A 21,786-nucleotide genomic window follows, 5' to 3' on the forward strand; every position below is an offset into this window, starting at 1 on the left:
TAGCTCATCTGAAGACCTGAAACTAATGACGTAGTGCCCCTTACCCTGCACCATCAAACAGTCTACCAATAAGATCAGTTTACCATTAAACTTTAGATAATTTGTAGTACGAAAGTTTAACTGCACACCAGTCTTTCATTGACAAAGTATATAACTGTATATGAAGAATAAATGTTTAGACCTCATCAACAAAGAGATGAGCTACAATATTCTCACACGTAACCCTCAAAATATATAACCCCAGCAGAAATATATATTTTTATTTAGTCTCTTTGCTTTTTATACAGTGAAATTACATTATTTACTCTCCTGCACTGAAAAAAACCTTTGTACACAGTCTGGGAGTAACTTAAACTTTTTCTTTGAACATTATTTGCATTATTTTAAAAGAAATCAAATTATTAAAATTCATTTTACGGGACCTTAGAAACAGTGGGTCAGTGTAATAGTATAAATAATAACCAGCCTGGTTTACGACGCCTATTACTCTTTTTGGATAAGACGACGAGATCAGTGACTAACTTAAGCCTTAATCCAAATGGACAGGGTATTACTCAGTGGGTGTCCTCAGGATGAGCACCAGACACAAGCTGCTAAAGCAGCTGGATAAAAGGGACATTCGTCTTGTGCCAAAAGAAAGTTGGCAATGAAGCAACAAATGATGAAAAAGCATCCATGAACCCTGACTTTAGTGCATGTCGTTATGAAAGTTTAAATGGCAAAGAAACATCTTCAGGATCTAAATTTGTTTGATGGATTTCAATTTCAGTTCAATTCACTTCCTTTTATATATCACCAGATCACAAACAACAGTTACCTAAAGCCACTTAATACTGTAAGGAGACCCTACAATAATACAGAGAAACCCAAACAATCAAATGACCCTCAGACAAGCACTTTGGCAACAGTGGGAAAGGAAAACTCAATTTAAACTGGAACCAACCTCTGGCAGAACCAGGCTCAGGGAGGGGCAGCAATTTGTCAAAATAGGTTCCTATGTCGTCCAGTGGTGCACTAATCTTAGTCTCTCACTGAGCATGCTCCTGTGACTGGCCAGCACATCAGGAATTGGTTGGGAGGTATTGTCCAGCATTGTCCTTATCTTGAACAGCGTTCACCTCCCCGATACCACCGTAAGGAAGTCCAGCTCCGTCCCCATAACATTACTGGCCTTGCAGGTCAGTTTATTGAATCTGTTGGCATCTGCGACCCTCAACCGGCTTCCCCAGCATGCAACAGCATGCAGGATGGCTCTGGCCACAACAGACTCATAGAAAATCCTGAACATTGTCTGACAGATGTTAAAAGACCTCAGCTGCTTCACAAAATAGAGAGGACTCTGGCCTTTCCTGCAGTGTCCAGGGTTTTTTAAATTCAGTCCAGGTTATTATCAGTGTGTACTCCGAGGTAGTTATAGTCCTCCACAATGCCCAAATCGACCACCTGGATTGAAACAGGGTGACAGGTTTCCTGGTCCTCCGAATGTCCACAATAGATTCCTTGGTCTTTGTCACGCTGCAGATGATTCTGCTCGCACCATGTAACAAAGCAGTAAACCACAGTCCAGTACTCTGTCTCATCACCGTCACCAATGCATCCAACCACTGTAGAGTCATCAGAAAACTTCTGAAGATTGAAGGGCTCTGTTCAGCGACTGTAGTCCTCGGTGTAGAGGGAGAATAATAAAGGGGAGAGGACAGTCCCTTGTGGTCGCCCAATGTTGCTGATCACCTTGTGAGACACACAATGCTGAAAGCGCACATGTTGTGATTTTCCTGTCAGGTAATCAACAATCCAGGACATGTGAGAGGCATGTACCGCCATCGCTTTCAGGCCTGATGGTACTGAATGCACTGGAAAAGTAAAAAAACACAACCCTCACAGTGCTTGCCAGCTGGTCTAGATGGAGGTAGACATGATTGAGCAGGTAGATGATGGTTTCCTTAACTCCAGAGCACTGCTGGTAAGTGAACCGAAGGGGGTCCAGATGTTGGTTGAGCTGAAAAAGTTTAAAGTATGGAGAAAGAGCAACAGAAACAGAAACAGACTGCATGCCAGTTAGTTCATGTGTCTGCAATAACAGACACATGGTAAAATAAGAAGACGGACACAAAAGAATTTTACACAAAAGAATTGTTTTATTTGTACCTATTATGGCCTTGTTATACTGCAAATCACTATGTTACGCTGTTCCTGAAAAGGGCTATGTTATAAAGAAAACTGTATCATCACCACATAATAAAGCTAGTATGTTACAAATATGGGATGTAGAACAATTTTAATTCAGGAAATATTCTCTAAAGCATTTTCAAAACCTCTGACATGACAGTCCATAAAATAACATCCGTAATATGGTAAGCATCAATGTTTCTTACACAGTGAGGATGTCGCCATTTAACCATGAAATTAAAACTAAAATACTGTGTCATTGTTGCACATATGACAATATCATAGTTGTAGTAAATAGTTGTCAAAAGATCCATATAAACAGAAAAAGTAACTGATGAACAACAGACACAAAAAGCCAAACAACACAGCGTTCCTCTAAATCCAAAACAATTTGCATAAAATTAAATCCTCAGTTGAGGACTTATAGCCAAAGACGCTTGGTTTAAAGAAGTACTCTGACTGAGCCTTCTTCCTTTAATGTTTATATTATTCCTCGCACTGGAAGGTTCGCCATCACTTGTCTTATCCTGCAGGTAACATTTGATCTGTGATTTTTTTAAATAACGACAATAGCTTTTTGGATTGAAAAGACTGATGTTTACCAACATATATGTTTTTATTATAACTATATTCTGTTGGTGAGAAACAAAGCGTTGATTCTGTTGGGATTTCTTTGACCCTTTTCCCATATTGTTTTCATCTTTTTACACAGCCAAACACACTGAAACAGTGTTCATCTGTCATAAATTAGAGTTACATGTTAATGATTTATGGTAATATATACAAGCTGATTTTTAATCTTGTGTGGAGATTTCAGTATTCCAAACTTTCGTTCCATATATCTTCCTTATAATGTAAAATCTCTGATGAACATGTTGCAAAAAGAGTGTAGAGCTCTGATATGATGGCTTTTTATTGTTTTTGTACAGTTTCAGTAAAAGTCTCATCAGCTCGATGTATATTTATTTTGACTTTAAATGCATACATAAAACAAAGTTCCAGATGAATCTGACTGATAGTATTATTGCTGTAATTATTATTACCATTACTGTTATTATTATGATAGATATTGCAACTTTTTTGTTACCACAGCAATCATGAAATAGAAATCTGATATTGCAACAGTCCTGTTGTATATAAAACAGAAACTATCTTGCACTGAAATGCAAAAAGGCAACATGAAATATACACCTGGTTAGGGCTGCTCGATTATGGCAAAAATGATAATCACGATTATTTTCACTGAAATTGAGATCACGATTATTTGACGATATTTATTTAACCCTTTAAGACCTACTATAGAACCAAGTCCACCAGAGCTTATATTATTTTTATTTATTTTTTTTACATGCTGTAGTGCCATTTGTGGGAGCATTTCAAGTTGCTATACATCAATACAACTGTTATAGCCCATATTTTAATAATATGTATGCATTAAGTGCATAGTAATTACATAAATTGCAAAAAAAAGTGCAATAAACTACAAAATAAATTGAAAATCGCTTTTGTTTTGTTTACATATATTTCTACTTGGAGAAATTTAAGAGGTTTATCCCTCAAAACTTTAAATACAATAAAGTTGCAAAAAATAGTTTACAACAACAGGAAATTTATTTTGAGTGTCTTCATAGTTTTATTTTGGAGATACAGCAATTTTTATATACTGCAGGAAAAACAAAAAACAATCCTATGATGCAAATTTGCAAAGAAAACAGCAGGTGCATCATTTCACTGTGGGAAGTGTTACGAACAGCTGATCGGATCGGCAAAGCGTGTTTCTGGAATATTATGCTTTTGTTCCTGCAAGCGCTTTTTATGCAGTTTTTGCAAAGCTATATGTGGAAGGAAACCGTGACCGAGGACAAGCTGATGGCATCAGATGTAAGTACAACTCCTCCGGTTTCATATGCAAAACAAATTATTGCGCTAGCTTACGGTTCAGATTCTACAGGGATTTAAAAATAGTTACGCAAAACGGAGCATGCTGCTCTGACCGGCTTTAAAGGGTTAACAATGACTTTAAAAAAATAATATAAAATAGTGTGCAACACCACTGAAGTTTTTTTTTTTTTTTAACTCTTTTCAACCAACGGCAGTCACTCTCCTCTCCAAATAACTTCTGCTTAGCTTTCTGAGCTTCCCTCGGGTCCTCTTAATCAGCGGTCTCCACCCTTTTTTGCGCCACGGACCGGTTTATGCCCGACAATATTTTCACGGACTGGCCTTTAAGGTGTCGCGGATAAATGAGGGAGGGGCTAATAATCGGCTCAGTCATTTTTAATGATCGTTGAAAGCCCAGATCGTAATCGTGATTAAAATTCGATTAATTGAGCAGCCCTACACCTGGTAACCCACAAGTGATTTTGTCTTACTGGATTCAAGTTGGTCTTAAAGTCAATTTATGACTACCCCTCTATAGTAGTGGCCACTTGGTATTTGATTAAACTAATTGTAACATTTGTTACATACAACAAACTACGAGGACTGCATGAACAGCATGCTCTGCTTGTGGCTCTGTTGGCTCATTCAGGTATATCTTTTTGCCAAACAGTGGAACTGCTTCACCTGTTTTGATGCTGCAGACCAACGCTGATCATTCATTGTGAATGTCATGAAGATGGTTTTATTTTTCTTTGTGTGAGTTTGTAGAAATACCAAATATTCTTAAAAAACATAACAACATAAAAAGTTATGCCCCCTTTAAATACATGGATTTAAAAAGCATTTTGGCATTATCTTGTTTACCAGGCAACCCTTAAAGAGAGCCTATTTTGCTCATTTCCAGCTTTACTTTTATTTTTCTACAGCTAGGCCAGGTAGGAGGTGGTTCTGTACTCACGTCTGTGTGCGCCAGATGACCACATTATGAAGACCCACTCTCACTGACATCATGCAGAGCCAAAACCAGAGCTCATGTGAGCCTCTGGCCATGTTTAAATAAATAAAATCAGTTGTGTGAACATCGAACACTATAACAGCACTGAAACAAAATAGGTTCCCTTTGACTTTTTAGGATTGATATCTTTTTAGGTTGCACGTTACTCTTCCTACTCATAAATGCCTAGATTATTCACAATGCAAGACAACTGCAGACAGATGTGTAGGAGACTGTAATGTGCTTATTAATTGTACATTATATAAAATATGGATGCACCACCAGGTTAGAAAAGTTCAGCCAATGCAGAAGAGTCTTGATGTGTAATACCCCACCCAACCATCTCTGGGTTTAATAGAAACCCATTTAAAAACATCAGCATGTCCACTCAAATACAAAGTACTTTATATTATAATTTCAGTATTATGGGAAATAAGTTATTAGACTACTCCTGATCCTGAGTCCTGATCAGGACACTGATTATATTAAGCCTGATTAAGCAGATATTAAACCTCAAAGAGCAGTGTGTTTCTCCAGTCAGCATTTCAGTTCCACTCACTGTATCATCTGACCATTGTAGGAAAACCCCACATTCAGAATAAGTATTATTAGTATTGTTATTATATTACCAGCAGCTGTTCCAGCTGTTTGTCAGTCCACAAGTACAGTACAAACAATCAGTGAATAAACTACTTAATTCATTGAGGGCATACATGGAGCATTTCAAGTAAACTAACCATCCCTAAGCCTGTGGTCTAAAAATAACAAAGTGCAAGCTACTCCCTATTGTTTAACATGACTCACTTGGCTAATGACTGTACTTTATCAAACGGCAAAAACATCATGCTGTCATTCATCTACTATATTTTTTGTGACCAGAGTTTAAAGAATTAGGTGAAATATTGACACTGAAGAATTTTTCATCTCAACCCCTAAAAACATGGCATCGGTGAGGGATCACTGCCATCTAAATAAAGATATAAAGGGACAGAGATGCTGTGGGAGAGCGGAGTCACAGTTCCTGTTCATGCATCTGCTGCTGCATCTTCTGAAGCATCTGCTGCATCCTCCTCAGCTACAGACACACCAGATAAACACAAGACAGAGACAGGGGAGCAAGAGGAGCATGAAAGACAGCTTACATAATAACACATATGGGTCATCAATTCACATCAGTGTCTTGCTTATATAACACCCACTGTAATGTATTATTGAGCATCTGAGGTATATCACAGAGTCACAGAGTCGTGTTTTTGACACTCACTTCTTCATCTTTCGTCTTGATAAGCTTCTCAGCCTCAATATCTGGTGTAGACAGTGGCAGAATCGGGTTGGGGCTCTCCACACGCTTATCTGCATTCATCTTACTGTAACAGGACACATAAACATGAGGGATGAGAACAACAGGCTGCCGGCTTCCATTTGTTTCGCAGTCATCCATCACAGTAACACTGGATTTTTTTGTCAGCAAGACAGGAAAATGAGCTAACTCGTTCTTCTGTCTGCAATGGAAGCACAAAGTGTTAAAGCCTTTACTAACAGGATTGTTATCTGATAATAACTTCATTTGAATTATTATGATGGTAGATTCAAATGCAAACAGAAACCAAGGCTACAAAGTAAAATTGATGAGATAACAAGTCAAACTTTTGACTTAGTAATAAAGTCACATAATTTGGCTACGCAACTAATGACACAAAATTATGAGATTAAAAATAAATGTTGTGTTATTAAGTAAAAATGTATACTCACATTTGGAATATACATATATACTGACTGCTCAAGAAAACTTTAAAAAATTACAAGAAAATCATGGTCTTAAGAAGTGTAATGTAATGAAATGAACTTTTTGTCACATACTTTTTGAATATGTCAAAGATCTACTAATCGCCCTGGTTTTGTTCTCCATATTTCAGTTTTACTCATAATTAACCATGTTTTGTGACCATGTGTAGGTTTTGTCAGGTTCACACCTCGTCATGTTCTGGATGCACTGTGCCCTGTAGTTCTCATAGTGACAGTCACTGGTGATGTCCTTCAGGTCGTGCATGTGGGTTCTTATCAGCATGGTTCTCAGCTTCACAAAGTCGCAGTGAGACGGGTTCTCCACTGCACGCAGGACAGGATGAACGTGAGGGTGAATCCAGACAGACTGTTGGCCAATCAGAATTGGGAAAGACAGCCGCACAGCTGCAACCTCCAGTTTAGAGCTGCTTACCCTCCACAATGCCCCAGGGGTAGACTCTCCCTCTCACTCTATGACCTCGAGCTTCTACCACAGTGTTGCTACCAATCACAGCAAACGGCGTGCTCTCCTGCATCACAAGCAGCAGCCACAGAGGAAAGATTCAGATTCCTAATGTCAGAATAAAAGTACAAATACTACTGTTTTATTTAGTGGTACTTCATTCCAAATAAATGTTTTCAATTTCATGTTTTTATTCAGCTAGAAGTAAGATTGTATTGAAGCAGGGGTTAGTTGCAGCTATCATCTGAAAATAGAAAACCATAAAGAAGGAAATTAAAGACGCTGTTTTGGACATATTCTATGTGAATCCTGCTCACCTTCAGCTCTTTATCTTGCTGCTTGAACTCTTCATCCTCATCCGAGTCACAGTGAGGGAACTGATAGATCTTTATCCCATATTTATCGATCTCTTCCCTCACCTGGAAGAAAAAACACATATGAGATGTGATGGATAGCAGCAGAACCACACACATACATACGCCCACAGAATGAGAAAATTTAGCAAGAAGTCAGTGCCCTTCTGTACTGTATATGAAGGCTTTAGAGAGATGTATGAATCATCCTGCGCTAAAAAGAGCTTCAAAAGATTTGCATGTCATCACAGAACTGGACCACAATTTAGGCTAAATGAGACAAAAATGGATCCTTTATTTTATCATTTTTTGTTATGTATTAGAAAAAACAAATAATAAATCATCAAAAACAACAAAGATTTTTCCAGCTCAGACATCAAAGGTACACTTTTATGAGACAGTGTAGCTGTTGCGTGCTATGCTTGCAGCACCCAATACCAATAAAAAAGTAAATTTGAAAAATTTTGTTTAGGAAATTGTTGATTACTTTGCTACGTAGATTATACATATCTTCACGAATACTGTTTCTTTGAGTAATTTTGTATTCAGGGCCACAGAAATGTTGTTTAATAGTACTTTATATGTTTTTAACAATTTAATATTTGTTTAATTCCTATGCTTACAATATTATAATGCAATGCTAGCACTAGGCTAAAAAAATGTGTATTGTTTCAGAAAGATGCTAGCTGTGGACTGTCACATAAATAAAGGAAGTAAATGTTCAAATAAATTTGTATTCTTTTGATAATGTGGGTAACAGGGTTGCATCGGTTGAGTGACACTCAGAATAGTCAGAACAGATGAGAAAAACACAAAATATGTCAAAGAGGAGGCCATGAGGTTAACACAGAGCTCAATCATGTCACTTCCTTTTTGTTATGTATTTAATATATACTTTACGTCAGTTTATTTAACATTTATGTGTGTTTTTCTTAGGTTTTTGGTTGATATTTGGTCTCCATTAAAATTACAGTGCCATAATACTAGCAAAAGCATCTCCTAGTGAAAATGCAATGTGAATGCTGAAAATGTGAAGATTTTGCCTGAAAGGTTTAAAAATATTTGAAATATTCAAAGCTCAACTTGCAGAATAAGCTTAATTGCATAAGATTACCAAAAGATCAGCCAGCTTAAGTGTAAAAAACGAGAGTACCAAAACCTGAAAATGTGCTAAACAAAATAAAAAAACATACACAAACTAATCTTAATTTGTAGTCTAAGGAAGACTACGATGACCTGGGTGACTGAGAACCTTCACAGACATAATCTTAATTTGCTTACATTTGTGTAAAGGAAAGAGAAAGACATTTTTTTAATCATTCTCCACCCTCTTAGAGCTGGTGATGTCATCATGCAGTGGAGGAATAAATTCCATTAACTCAGTTTTCATGTTTGTAAAGTTTATTTATGGATGTGAAAGGGATTACTATTGCAAAAAAGTAATTAAATTACTGTTACTTTCCCATAAGCACGCTGTGTCACTGCGTTACTGAACCGTGATTTTGTTAGTGAGAGTGTCTCATGATAATGACGTAAGCGACGGTCGTGGTAACAGACGTGTGTAGATCAACAATGGATAATATATAGAGTGCGGAGAGAGTACGACCGTGCAGCATTTAAAGCTTAAGTGCTGACATTACTTTGAGTTTGACTCTGTAAAAAGTGTCAAAAACATTAGCGTCCACTGTTCACTGCGTGGGAAGAAAATTTCTTTTTACAGCGAAAAAACTGAGCAAGTACTGAGCACGCTGCCACGGGAATGTGAAATTCACAGAGAGACCCCCGGATACTCCCACTGACATGACCGCTGCAGCACCGGGCAAACCTCCACTGGCTCCACGACTGCTAAACAGGTGAAAATAGATTAAGAAAATAGAAAATAGAGCGACAGGACTCAGAGCCGCAGAGTCTTTGATTTTATTTATTTTCTACTGCGTTTTACTTGCATCTATTTGAAAGATGCAAGTAAAACACAAAACATTATTTTATTTTATGTGCTGGAATATGCAGAAAATAGGTTTAAATGTTAAACAAATTTCTTCAAGTCAAAGACTGTTGCATATAATTTAATTTTTGCTTGATGCAATGTGCATAAGGTTTTTTGTTTTTGTTTTTGTTTTGTTTTTTGCCTGTCCCGTTTGGCTCTTTTGCCATCAGAATTGTTGTCTAAAGGCGAAGAAAGATGCCCAACGGATTTACTTTACCAAATTGACCATCCCAGCCTTGCCGTAATGGTCCATTTGATTCACCTTTTATTGTTTATTTTATTTTCATTTGCTGAATACGGGACAGACTTGACTGGGGGAAAGAAGGGGAGAAAGAAAGAGGGAAAGAAAAACAGCTGAGAAGAGGGACGGGGGAGAAGGGCAAAAACCAAAAACCAACAGAATAAGCAGAGAAAAAAAATACATCTATCGATCACCTGTTGAGAAAGAAAAAAGAAAACAAGCAGAAGAAAACAAGAGTAATAGAATAAACAACATCACAATGATATATGGGAATATGACAGTAAATACTAAATATTAAACATTATTGTGCAGCACATAAGATCAACAGAACACAGTGTGCTTTGAGGTAGGAGCCAAAAAGGGTGTAGTTTGTGTGTGTGATCACCCGTGTGTACACCTGTGAGCATGGACGCGCTTGTTTTTAAAAGGTTCCTTCATGTAATGATCTGCTAGAGCAGGGGTGTCAAACTCAAATGGGCCAGTGGGCCAAAATTCTAAACTGGAACAAAGTCGCGGGCTAACATTAATATTTATTGAAAAAAAAAAATTCTTCCTCTAGATATAAGAATGAATCTTTTCTTATGGACTCAAACAAGTTTTGCTGAAAAACTGAATATGGAACAAGCAAAGCTTAATACTAAACAATATATATATTAGCTGTATAATACCAGTAGGCCTGCTCCAATAGTAATTTGGTATGGCTTTGCGGGCCAAATGTCATTAGGCTGCGGGCCAAATGTGGCCCGCGGGCCAGAGTTTGACACCTCTGTGCTAGAGGGTGTGGGGGAGCCACAGCCCCGTCCTCCAGGGCATGAAGCAGGTATGGAGGAGATCAAAACTCCAGACATCCAGAGGCCCCCAGAACACAAGAGACCAAGGAAGACCAACAGAGGGGCAGCCGCGCCACTGTCCCAGAAAGAGATGAGGAGAGTCCCAGATGAGGGCTCACTCAGCAGCCGCGGAGCAGAAGCCAGGGGGGGTTGCAGTGACGCGCCCGTGAGCTCCGCCGGCAGCCAGCTGCGCCTGAGTGACCGAGCCCCAGGCCGGGGGCACCCCACCTCCGAAGTGGCCCGAGCGAGCCCCAGGCTCCAGGCCCCGATAAGCGGCCGCCAAGGAGTGAGCCGGTGTGTACCCGGACGCCCATCCCACAAAGAACCTACAATGCACCGATATCCAAGGGAGTCCGCCACCGGCAGGGGAAGTGGTGGGGGAGATAGGCCTCCAAACCTTGGAGGGCCTGAGATGTGCCCAGAGAGGTGGCATCTGATACCCAACCTGACATATAGACACAGACATACAGGCACACACAGACACAAACATCCATCCCCACCCTCATGCTCTCATATGCACTTACTCCACACTCAACCAACGTGGAGACAGACATAAAGAGACGTTGTACACACGATCACACTCCCCAAGCGTACTCTACAAACCGGGTCTAGGTACCCTTGCCCCTGGAGGGGGGAACTGCACCCAGACCCAGGTGGTGTTACCCTTTTCCCTGCGGTGGGGAGAGGCAGACCACCCCGACTCCGCAGCAGCAGGGAGGCCCCACACTCCAGACCCCAGTCGGACGGCCAACTCCTCCACCTAGCCCCCCCGCTCCAGCAGGTCGCAGAGAATGGGGGTGAGAGAAGACTCCAAACCTCCCTCCACCCGCTCATTGTAGTGTTGATGCATGTGTGTTCTAAGGTGCATTTAAAACCCAGGAGGGCATGGAGCTACCTGCCAGAGAGCAGCAGGTAAGCGCATAGCCCCTCCTGATAGCCCTCAATGTCTATGTGTATTTAAAATTGAGAGGTGGGCAGCGACGCCAGGGGTGAGGTGTACACCCTGATGGTAATTTGGACTCCGTGATTGTGCCCACCCCCAAGATCCTATATGTATGTGTTATGAGAGTGTGAGTAATGTGAATGTCTAAGTTGTGGGATAAAATTGAGGCAGAGGCAGCCAGAAGGGGACAGAGGGGGGGGTAGCCTCCTCTGCACCCTGGTGACATACCCCTACTCCAAGGCCCTGCATGTGTGGGTGGTTGTGGTGGAGCGGGAAGAGGGAGGCAGCTGGATAATGTGCATAAGGTTAAAGGATTAAAACTAATAAAACAAGTTTTAAAAAGAGACTTTTTCATTTGATTACATTTTGTATGATGGATTATTCAGAAAAAGTAGAATTGGGCTGAAAGGTCTATTGCTTTATTACCTATTCAGGTTGTGTATCATGTTTTTAATTTTGTTTTACAGTAGGTAATGACATCATGCAGTGGTGGGGAAAATGCCATGAAAAACGAAACTCTTCAGAAAACTTAAACTGTAACTTATAAGTTAGGGTGGATTTAAAGAGGATTGAAAGATTTCTCCATTAATTTGTCTGTAACATGAAGTATGCAGAATTGGTTAAGTGCTAGTTAAGGATCTCAGTAATGTGAATTTTTAAACAGCATTCACATTAATTTGGGACTTTTCATTTATTTTACAGTGAAAATACTTCAGCATAAATTCACTTTTTATTTTCCACATATAAAGCTGTCATAATTGCAGTGAAATCATGTGTCTTTATGATCTTACCCTTTCTTTGAGTTTCTTTATCTCAAAGGGAGTGAGGCAGTCAGCTTTAGCGATGAGAGGAACCACATTAACTTTATCCTGCAGGGCCTTCATGAACTCTATATCAACAGGATGAAGCCTGCAGGAAGATACGAACTTCCCTGAATCTGTGTACGATACATGTGTGCATATGTGTGTGTAAGAAAATATATATATATTACCCATGTCCGAATGGGGGTATGAAGTAGAGGCAGCAGTGCACTCTGTTGTCCTGGATGTTCTTCCTGTTGAGTCCGCTCTCATCTCTGAAGTACTGTTCAAACTGCTGGTCGATATAATCTGTAATGGGCCTCCAGCTAGAAAATAACGGCATATTTGCATATTTACATGTTTTGCTAAAAAACTGATCTACTTTTCTAAAGAGTCATTTTGATCTCGAAGGTGGTTTGCTTAGCTTACAGTAATAGCAGGTTTGTGTCTGTCTGAGCTAGCTTACCCAGTTCATTCACTCAAACATGGTCCAAAGCAGACAATCTGACCATATGAAAGGAGAGTCTACGTGGACTTTACTTAATAAGTAAAGTCCACTTTACTTAGAAAAATAAGAGGGCTTCTTCCATTTGATGTTTATCACCATGCTCATCTTGTTCGGTACAAACTCAACCCTTACCACGCCGTGTTGTTGACAGCATCTCCAAATCCTGGGGTGTCCACAACTGTAAGTTTCAATTTCACCCCCTTTTCCTCAATGTCCACAGTGTGCTTTGTGATTTCCACTGTCTGACTGATGCGCTCTTCGGGGCAAAACAACAAACAGATATGGATATTAAACCAGAGAGTTATACAATGACTCTGTAGTCACTGTATAACTGATGAAAGAAACAAGAAGAATGGTGTGAAGACGTCTGATAGATTAGTCACTCACCTTCAGCGTTGAGCAGCTTTCTGTCTTTATGAAGATCAGTGAGGAAAAGGCTGTTCACCAGAGTGGATTTACCTAGGCCAGACTCACCTGTAGGATACATATTGATCATTACATCAGTGTAACATGCTCACTGTCACATGGAAACTAATTTTATTGTCAGTTAAAGCAAGGGAGTAAAACTTGTGTTATTAATTAGTGTGGCTCGGATAAAGATTATCTGGGCCAATTGTTGTGAAGACTGAAATTTCTGGTGCTTGAATCTGCGATTTGACATGTTTACAGCAACGCTTTTTGCAGCTCATCTACCCCTAAAATAGTCTCGCACACCAAAACAAATCCCTACCCTAATGAGGACACACGCATGATCTTTCTCTTAGAATGTAGGTATGAACAAAGTCAATAGCACAAAGCAAATATAAAAACCAGCAGAAAGACACTTTAAAGTGATCACTACGGTGATTCCACCTTAGAAACATAAACAGGTAGAAACAGAGGATGCAGTCCGACTGCTCATCAGTTTGTTGTTACCTTTTGAAGTTCACAGTCTGGTTGCTGGGCTGGGGTCAGCATTCCCTCAGCTTTTCCTCAGCCTGCACCACTATTACCTCCTTCAGCACAAAACTGAACTCAGTTGATTGTAGTGCATGTACAAGTAGAATCAATAAGCGGGCTCGATAGGCAAACAGACTAGCAATTCCAAGAAATTGAACTACTGGGTACTGGTTCTTTACAAGAGCCGGTTCTCGATTTCCATTCCAATTTTGGTGTGTGTCTGCACATTACCAAAGTGATAGTTAAATCACACAAGCATATCCAGCATATAATTGAAGTGCAATCTCTCAGCCTTAACTCAAGGGCTTTAGCAAAAGATTTGTATTAATTAACTTTTCTGTTTTATTACTCAGTTACTTGCCATTAAATATCATTTATCGTCAGGGGGTTGCAGCCATATAGTTTATGGATGCAGGTGGCTATTGAAGTTTGCTAGCATTAGCTGATAAGCTAGCACTTAAGAGCCTGTTATCCAAATAAGGCCATTTCTGGTTCCAAAAAATGCAATAGCCATCTTTTATTTGCAGTCTGTGCGATACACACATTGAGCATTTATTTCTCAACTGATCAGGTAATCTCCAAAGCTATTCCTTAACAGGCAATATCAATTTCCCTCTGTCCTTAATAACAGGACTGTGGGTCAGATATCCATGCAACATGGATAACATGGATCAACACCTAGTCTATAAGGCGCCCAGGAGGCATTCTCATTAGATACCTGAAGCACTTTGCTTATTTCCTTTCAATGTGGAGGAGTAGCAACTTCTCTGTCTAATGCTGAGCAAATATACTTTTTGATGTTTTCTACTGCTTGTAGTAGGGCTGCTCAATTAATCGAATTTTAATCACGATTACGATCTGGGCTTTCAACGATCATTAAAAATGACTGAGCCGATTATTAGCCCCTCCCTCATTTATCCGCGACACCTTAAAGGCCGGTCCGTGAAAATATTGTCGGGCATAAACCGGTCCGTGGCGCAAAAAAGGGTGGAGACCGCTGATTAAGAGGACCCGAGGGAAGCTCGGAAAGCTAAGCAGAAGTTATTTGGAGAGTGACTGCCGTTGGTTGAAAAGAGTTAAAAAAAAAAAAAAAACTTCAGTGGTGTTGCACACTATTTTATATTATTTTTTTAAAGTCATTGTTAACCCTTTAAAGCCGGTCAGAGCAGCACGCTCCGTTTTGCGTAACTATTTTTAAATCCCTGTAGAACCTGAACCGTGTAAGCTAGCGCAATAATTTGTTTTGCATATGAAACCGGAGGAGTTGTACTTACATCTGATGCCATCAGCTTGTCCTCGGTCACGGTTTCCTTCCACATAAAGCTTTGCAAAAATTGCATAAAAAGCGCTTGCAGGAACAAAAGCATAATATTCCAGAAACACGCTTTGCCGATCCATCAGCTGTTCGTAACACTTCCCACAGTGAAATGATGCACATGCTGTTTTCTTTGCAAATTTGCATCATAGGATTGTTTTTTGTTTTTCCTGCAGTATATAAAAATTGCTGTATCTCCAAAATAAAACTATGAAGACACTCAAAATAAATTTCCTGTGGTGGGAAACTATTTTTTGCAACTTTATTGTATTTAAAGTTTTGAGGGATAAACCTCTTAAATTTCTCCAAGTAGAAATATATGTAAACAAAACAAAAGCGATTTTCAATTTTTTTTGTAGTTTATTGCACTTTTTTGCAATTTATGTAATTACTATGCACTTAATGCATACATATTATTAAAATATGGGCTATAACAGTTGTATTGATGTATAGCAACTTGAAATGCTCCCACAAATGGCACTACAGCATGTAAAAAAAATAAATAAAAATAATATAAGCTCTGGTGGACTTGGTTCTATAGTAGGTCTTAAAGGGTTAAATAAATATCGTCAAATAATCGTGATCTCAATTTCAGTGAAAATAATCGTGATTATCATTTTTGCCATAATCGAGCAGCCCTAGCTTGTAGTCATAATCTCTTTCTTTCTACTCTTCACCACCCTGAGCTTGTGGCCATGGGTAAAAATGTAGATTGATCACCACAACAGACTGCAGAAGATACACCAATCAATCTGTCAGTCTTCAATCCACATTACCTCACTCATGAACAAGACCCTGAGAAAAGAACAGCAACTCATCCCCAACCGAGAGGGAGCTTTCCACCTTTTTCCAGTTTAGAACGATGGCCTTACGCTTGAAGCTGCTACTTCTTATTCCAGCAGTTCACACTCAGCTGCAAGTCTCTCAAGTGCAAGCTGAGGTCATGGTTCAATGAAGCCAACAGAACTACATCATCTCCAATAAGTCGAGATGATATATTAAGACCACAAAACCCAACATCCTCTACCTCTTGGCTGCACCTGAAAATGATGAACAGAACTGGTGACAGAAGACAGTCTTGGTGGAGTCCAGTACCACTGGGAATGAGTCTGACTTACTGCTAGCAATAAAAAACAAGCTGTTACTACACCAAGCTCCCACAACAATGTGCATGATACCTCACATGAACTTTGATGGCTGTGAGTTCTGGCCCTGATATGTTGATGGACATATTCTGAAATGCCCACATATATACTAGGTCTGTGAAGGTTCTCAGTCATCCAGGATCCAGGTCATCGTAGTCAAAGGAGCTTGCAAAGAAAAGCGTCTGGACTTCTTTAAGTTGCTTGAAGACGTTTCACCTCTCATCCGAGAAGCTTCTTCAGTTCTAAGGTCAAATGGTGGCAATTTCACACCTTGGCTCAGGCGATTAGAGGATCATCAGGGGGTCCTTTTGTCCCTCTTTGGGGGGATACTCCCACTAGGTTTAAATCTGGGACTCCCCACCATTTGACCTTAGAACTGAAGAAGCTTCTCAGATGAGAGGTGAAACGTCTTCAAGCAACTTAAAGAAGTCCAGACGCTTTTCTTTGCAAGCTCCTTTGACCACATATATACTAACTAGTCAAAGTTTTTAAATAAAATGTGACAGACTACTGTTAACCTTTTGCCTATAATATGTAGCTTGTTAGATGGCAATTCATATTTAAACAGGCTGTGCAGAAAGTGTAATGTGAAAGTTTGATGTAATGACATCCTGTCTTGGTTTGACACTTTTGGTGCATGACAAAGTTGTGTCCTTTTAAACCTCGTACCTGCAACCAAGAGTGTGAAGTCAAAGCCTTTTTTCACTGACTTCCTGTGCAACTGGTTGGGCAGTGTGGCAAAACCAACATATTCTTTTTCCTGGAAACAACCACACAGATAGAAAACAAAGCAGCAGTGGTTAACCCAGAAACTTTGGTTGACAAAGAACCACCTGTGTACACCAACACAGTGGATTTCAACTCAAACAAACAAGATGTGATTGAAGTGCAGATTTTTCAGCTTTAATTTAAAGGCTTAAACATCTTTCTCGGGCAATAACGAGTACAATATGCTTTATGTCTTAAAGATATGCCTATAGTTTAACTAGTCGGTATATGTCATCTAGCTTCATAGAAAGATAAAGTTGGGTATCATTTGCATAGCAACAAATATGTATGCTATGACTTTTATTGATACTTCCTTAGGGAAGCATGTATAAAGCAAAACAGAAATGGCCCCAGCATAGAACCCTGTGGAACTCCATGACTGACATCTGTGTGTGAATAAGATCCCCCATTTACATGAACAAACTGTAGCTTGTCTTATTATACGTGCAAAATCTCCAAGTATTCATAATACAGTATAGCAGGCAGTTGTTTCACAACAGGAGGGGGTGGAGAGAGTGTACAGTGCAGAGGCATACACGTATCTGGAAAGATGGGTGAAAAGGAACAAGAACCTTCAAACAGAGGCTTGAAAGAGACAGATGTCTCTGATATGAACTCAGTAGCAGGTCAAATATAAATCCAGGCTCTCCCATCATACATTAGATTTTCTCCAAATGTTTTCATCTGAGGATATTACAAGCTTTTAATATCAAATCTTATACACAGTGCATTAGCTGTGTTACTGAGCAGAGGTGGTTCTGAAGTTGGAGAATGTTTCTGTGTGTGTGTGTGTGTGTGTGTGTGTGTGTGTGTGTGTGTGTGTGTGTGTGTGTGTTACTGTTTTGCTTGCATATTGACAGTTTGTCTGTGAATGTGTTTGTAAGTCACACCCACACACAGATCATAAAATACAGAGATGCAGACTGCTGCGTCTGTGTCGGCTGCTCTGACTCAGCCTCAGCGCTGCTGTCCAACATGGCACCACAGCAGAAAACAGTGAAGCAGGATGAAGGCAAAAAAAATCAATTATTAACCACTCGTGGGATTTTGTAAATATAAATCTGAAAATAAAGAGTGAAGAGTGGATGCTGTATGTAAGAGCTGTCAGAATATCTTTTTGTGAAAATATCAGCTGCAGGGGAGGGGTGTAGCGGCAGTTCAGGGGGCATGGCTAGGGGAGGCTGGTCAACATACACCTGGAAGTAATTGTGGGATTTCACGACTCCTACTTCCTCCTAACAGTAGATGCTGGAGAGGGGTGCTGAGCCGTAAGCAGGAAGCAGTAACAGAGAGACAGGATGATAAGCCAGACACTGTTGGCCTGTGAAAATCACTGTGCTCGTGTGCATAGTGTAAATAAACTTGTCATCACTGCAACTCTTTGGCTGAGTATCAGGTCGTTATGCTACAAAAATGTTCCCTGAATCTCTGAAAAGCAGTCATTTACCAAACTGCACCAAATTTCACAGTAACATATTACAGTGGCTAAAGAGACTAACATAAAGTGATAAGAAACATTTTTGGAGTTGAATTCATTGATTATGTTATGAAATTTTCATCCAAATCATCTATGTTAACTATTTTTCAGCTTTGAACAGCTTGTTACAAAAAAACACATCTTCTGACTTGTGACTAAGGATGTAGTCCACTCAAATTAGCTCTATGCTCTCATGCTTGGACACTAAAAAATGAACTTGATTCCTAGGTCATAAAAATTGTTCTTTATCTCATACTGAATTCATCCTCCAGATGCTCCATAACATCCTCCTTTAAGCTAATTTACTTTTCATTGACTGTGTGTTAGAAAAAGGAGGTTTGAACAATATAGGATGATTTTTCCAAGTTCGGAGATTGGGCTGGATATTCCTAATATGGTCATCTCAGTCACACAGCTCTGGATGAGCACAGACGCTAGACCCACATGCTGTCAAAACTTATCTATACAAGGGGCACTCTAAACAAAGGTGGGTTAAAGGGGAAGAAACTGAAATAACTTTTCAATTCACTACCACCATAGTTAGCTGAAATAATTAGCTAATCCAGTTGTACAGGATGTTTTCTAAGCAGAAATGGCAAAACCTCTGTAATTCTAGCTTCTTAGTGCAAGGGTTTGGTTTTTGTTTTTGTTTTTTTTTCTGTTTCACATCACTCAGGATTAACTCGGGATCTTTAAGACTTGGAAAAGCCCAAGATGTGGAGACGTCACTGGACTAAACAGACTGACTCATTACTGAAACATTTTAATTTTTATTAAAAACTTTGACAGCCCTGCCAATGAAAGAAAGAAAAAGGCCCAAATACTGAGAAGCTGGACTCAATGAGATGATGACCAGACCAGCATAAAAGACCAAAAGTGTTCACAGAGCTGTCCAGCAGAGCTATGCTTACAGATGTGTGCAGATGTTACAAACTGCCCCCCTCCCTGCCAAGACTGCCCTATATTATTTATGTTATTTTTCCCCACTCTGTGAAAAAATTCTGGAGGCACCCATGCAGAAGTGGGGTCTCTGTTACTGCTGACCTGTAATATGCAGCGTCGTTGCTGCATATGCCACTGATCTTTAAGACAGGAAGAAGCGTCAGGAAATACTAGAGCATTTCACCCGTGCAGGTGCTGCGCAGAATAGGGCTTTTATTTTGTAAGTCATGTATATATAAACACACACACACACACACACACACACACACACACACACACACACACACACACACACACACACACACACACACTTATCTGCTGTGTGCCTCTTACCTCTCCATCATCTGAGACGTGAAGCCAAATTCCATCAGACACGAGGCAGGGATGGCAGGAGGAGAGAATCCGAGCAAACACACGTTAAAACGCTCACGCGCGTCATGGAGGCACCACTAAGCAGCCTTGCTGAGAAAGCTTACCTGTCTGGGGCGCGCGGCTCTTGTACCTGCTGTCGGCAGTCATGCTGGACACAGCTGGTGGAAGATGCGTCCGGAGTGAATGAGAGAGGAGGGTCTGAGCCGTAGCTCAGTGGGCGGAGGGCTTCAGCACGAGCTCTGACATGTGCAGAAGTAAGAAATCATAAGACATAAAATACATAAAACCCTCTGTCGTCGTGTTCTACTCTCTCTCCCGCAGGTTTGCAGCATATTTATTGTGTAGAGGAAAAAAATGGATTGCAGTTCACGTGAAACCCCAGGGGGAGGCGCCACAACCCCATTATTGCGCAAAGAACGTCACTTTCTATGTCATCTGTCCCCCATTCCACTGTCATTTGTCCCCTTGACCCACATTTTGAGATGATGTGCCCCTGCTTTTAATAGGTACGTCCGGCAGAGTAGGCTGCCTTTGTGGGTCAAGCGCAGGTGAGCAGATCAGCCTGCTCTGCTGTGCCCACATGCGACTCACAGTCACGTGACACTGGCTACACATTTCGGCCAGTGTGATAAATGAGTACAGAAAATGCAGCTCCAGTAAACAATTGATTACTGGACGAACAGACTCAGGTATCACGTGACAGTTAAAAAAGAGAGGGGGGGGGGGGGGTGATGGCATTAAATGCATCGATGCTCTCAGAAAGACTGTGCTGCTTTCAAAGAATGATTGTCACTTTGTTGGTGAGTCAGTGTGATATCAGGTTACTTTGCATCTTTCGCTTGGAGGAGTGTGAATGTGCATATTGAACAGGTATGAATAGGGTTGCCAACCGTCCCTTAAAATACGGAATCGTCCCGTATTTAGAAACAAAAGTACACGTCCCGTATTGAGCTAATAAGGGACGCACTTTGTCCCGTAATACAGTGAGAATCAAAAGTAGCCTATAACTTTTAATGGAATTAACGCTTTGTTTGAAAACATAATTCCCAGCCCCTCTCCTGCTTTGTGACCAATGAGCTGACAGCACACTTATGACAATTCGAGTATGACAATTCAGATTACCGCTCATCTCATTGGTCGAGGAAAGGTCGCTTACGGAGAAAATACCGGAAGACAACAGATGACCACAACAAGAAGCATGGCCAACAGGGAAACAAACGCCGACACTGCGGTGCAAGTCTCGGACGACAGTACACCTAAAGCTGGGCAGACACTGTGCGATTTTTTCAGTCGCGTTATTCAGCTCCTGCTCAAACTGCACGATTGACTCGCAGGGGTTAGAAGTTGGTAGGTCACGATGCAGGGTCTCACACTATACCGCCCGATGCTCTGATGCGACCTGAGTGCTCACACTGTGCGTCCATAAAATTAAGGTTATAACAGAAAATCTGTCGCTCTCTCTCTCTGTCTTTCACTCACACAGACACACCACCACCATCAACTTTGCTAAATTGCTAATGAAAAACATTGATCAGGCAGCTGTGATTGAGCAGCAATGTAAATCCAACTATTTTCATGGTTGTTGTGGTCGTGATAATTTTGTGAGGCCACATCGAAAAGGCTCGGATGAGCTTTTCAAAGTTCTACAAGTTGTGCCTCCATCGCTTGTGTCCAGATCACACGCTGCACAGCCGAGCTGCACCGTCTTTTTCACGGCGTTTACGTGTTTGCGCGCGAGCAGTGTGAGCGGCTCACGAGCGATTGATGATCGGGAGCTGGTCGTGAGGTGTTAATCACTTCTCGTTACCCCACGTATACTACACGATGCACGATGAAGGCCAAAATCGGTCCGATCACTCAAAAATCGGCTCAAA

General features: G+C 40.5%; 1 protein-coding gene across 1 annotated transcript; it reads right to left on the minus strand.

Moving 5' to 3' along the window:
- Positions 1–2,118: 2,118 nt before the first annotated feature.
- Positions 2,119–20,245, minus strand: septin5b (septin 5b). The gene is made up of 12 exons (XM_085280621.1): positions 20,017–20,245; positions 19,874–19,884; positions 17,023–17,113; positions 13,342–13,428; positions 13,087–13,210; positions 12,638–12,772; positions 12,438–12,555; positions 7,610–7,711; positions 7,263–7,359; positions 7,018–7,153; positions 6,309–6,411; positions 2,119–6,119 (listed from the first exon to the last, which is right to left on the minus strand). The coding sequence occupies exons 1-12, from the start codon at positions 20,057–20,059 to the stop codon at positions 6,057–6,059; spliced, it is 1,110 nt and encodes a 369-aa protein (XP_085136747.1). The 5' UTR covers positions 20,060–20,245; the 3' UTR covers positions 2,119–6,056.
- Between the last annotated feature and the right edge of the window lie 1,541 nt (positions 20,246–21,786).

The sequence above is a fragment of the Mchenga conophoros genome, linkage group LG7 (genome assembly GCF_057382185.1).
Source record: "Mchenga conophoros isolate Kocher_MC1m ecotype Shallow Benthic linkage group LG7, M_conophoros_male_GT1.1, whole genome shotgun sequence".
Taxonomy (NCBI): Eukaryota; Metazoa; Chordata; class Actinopteri; order Cichliformes; family Cichlidae; genus Mchenga; species Mchenga conophoros.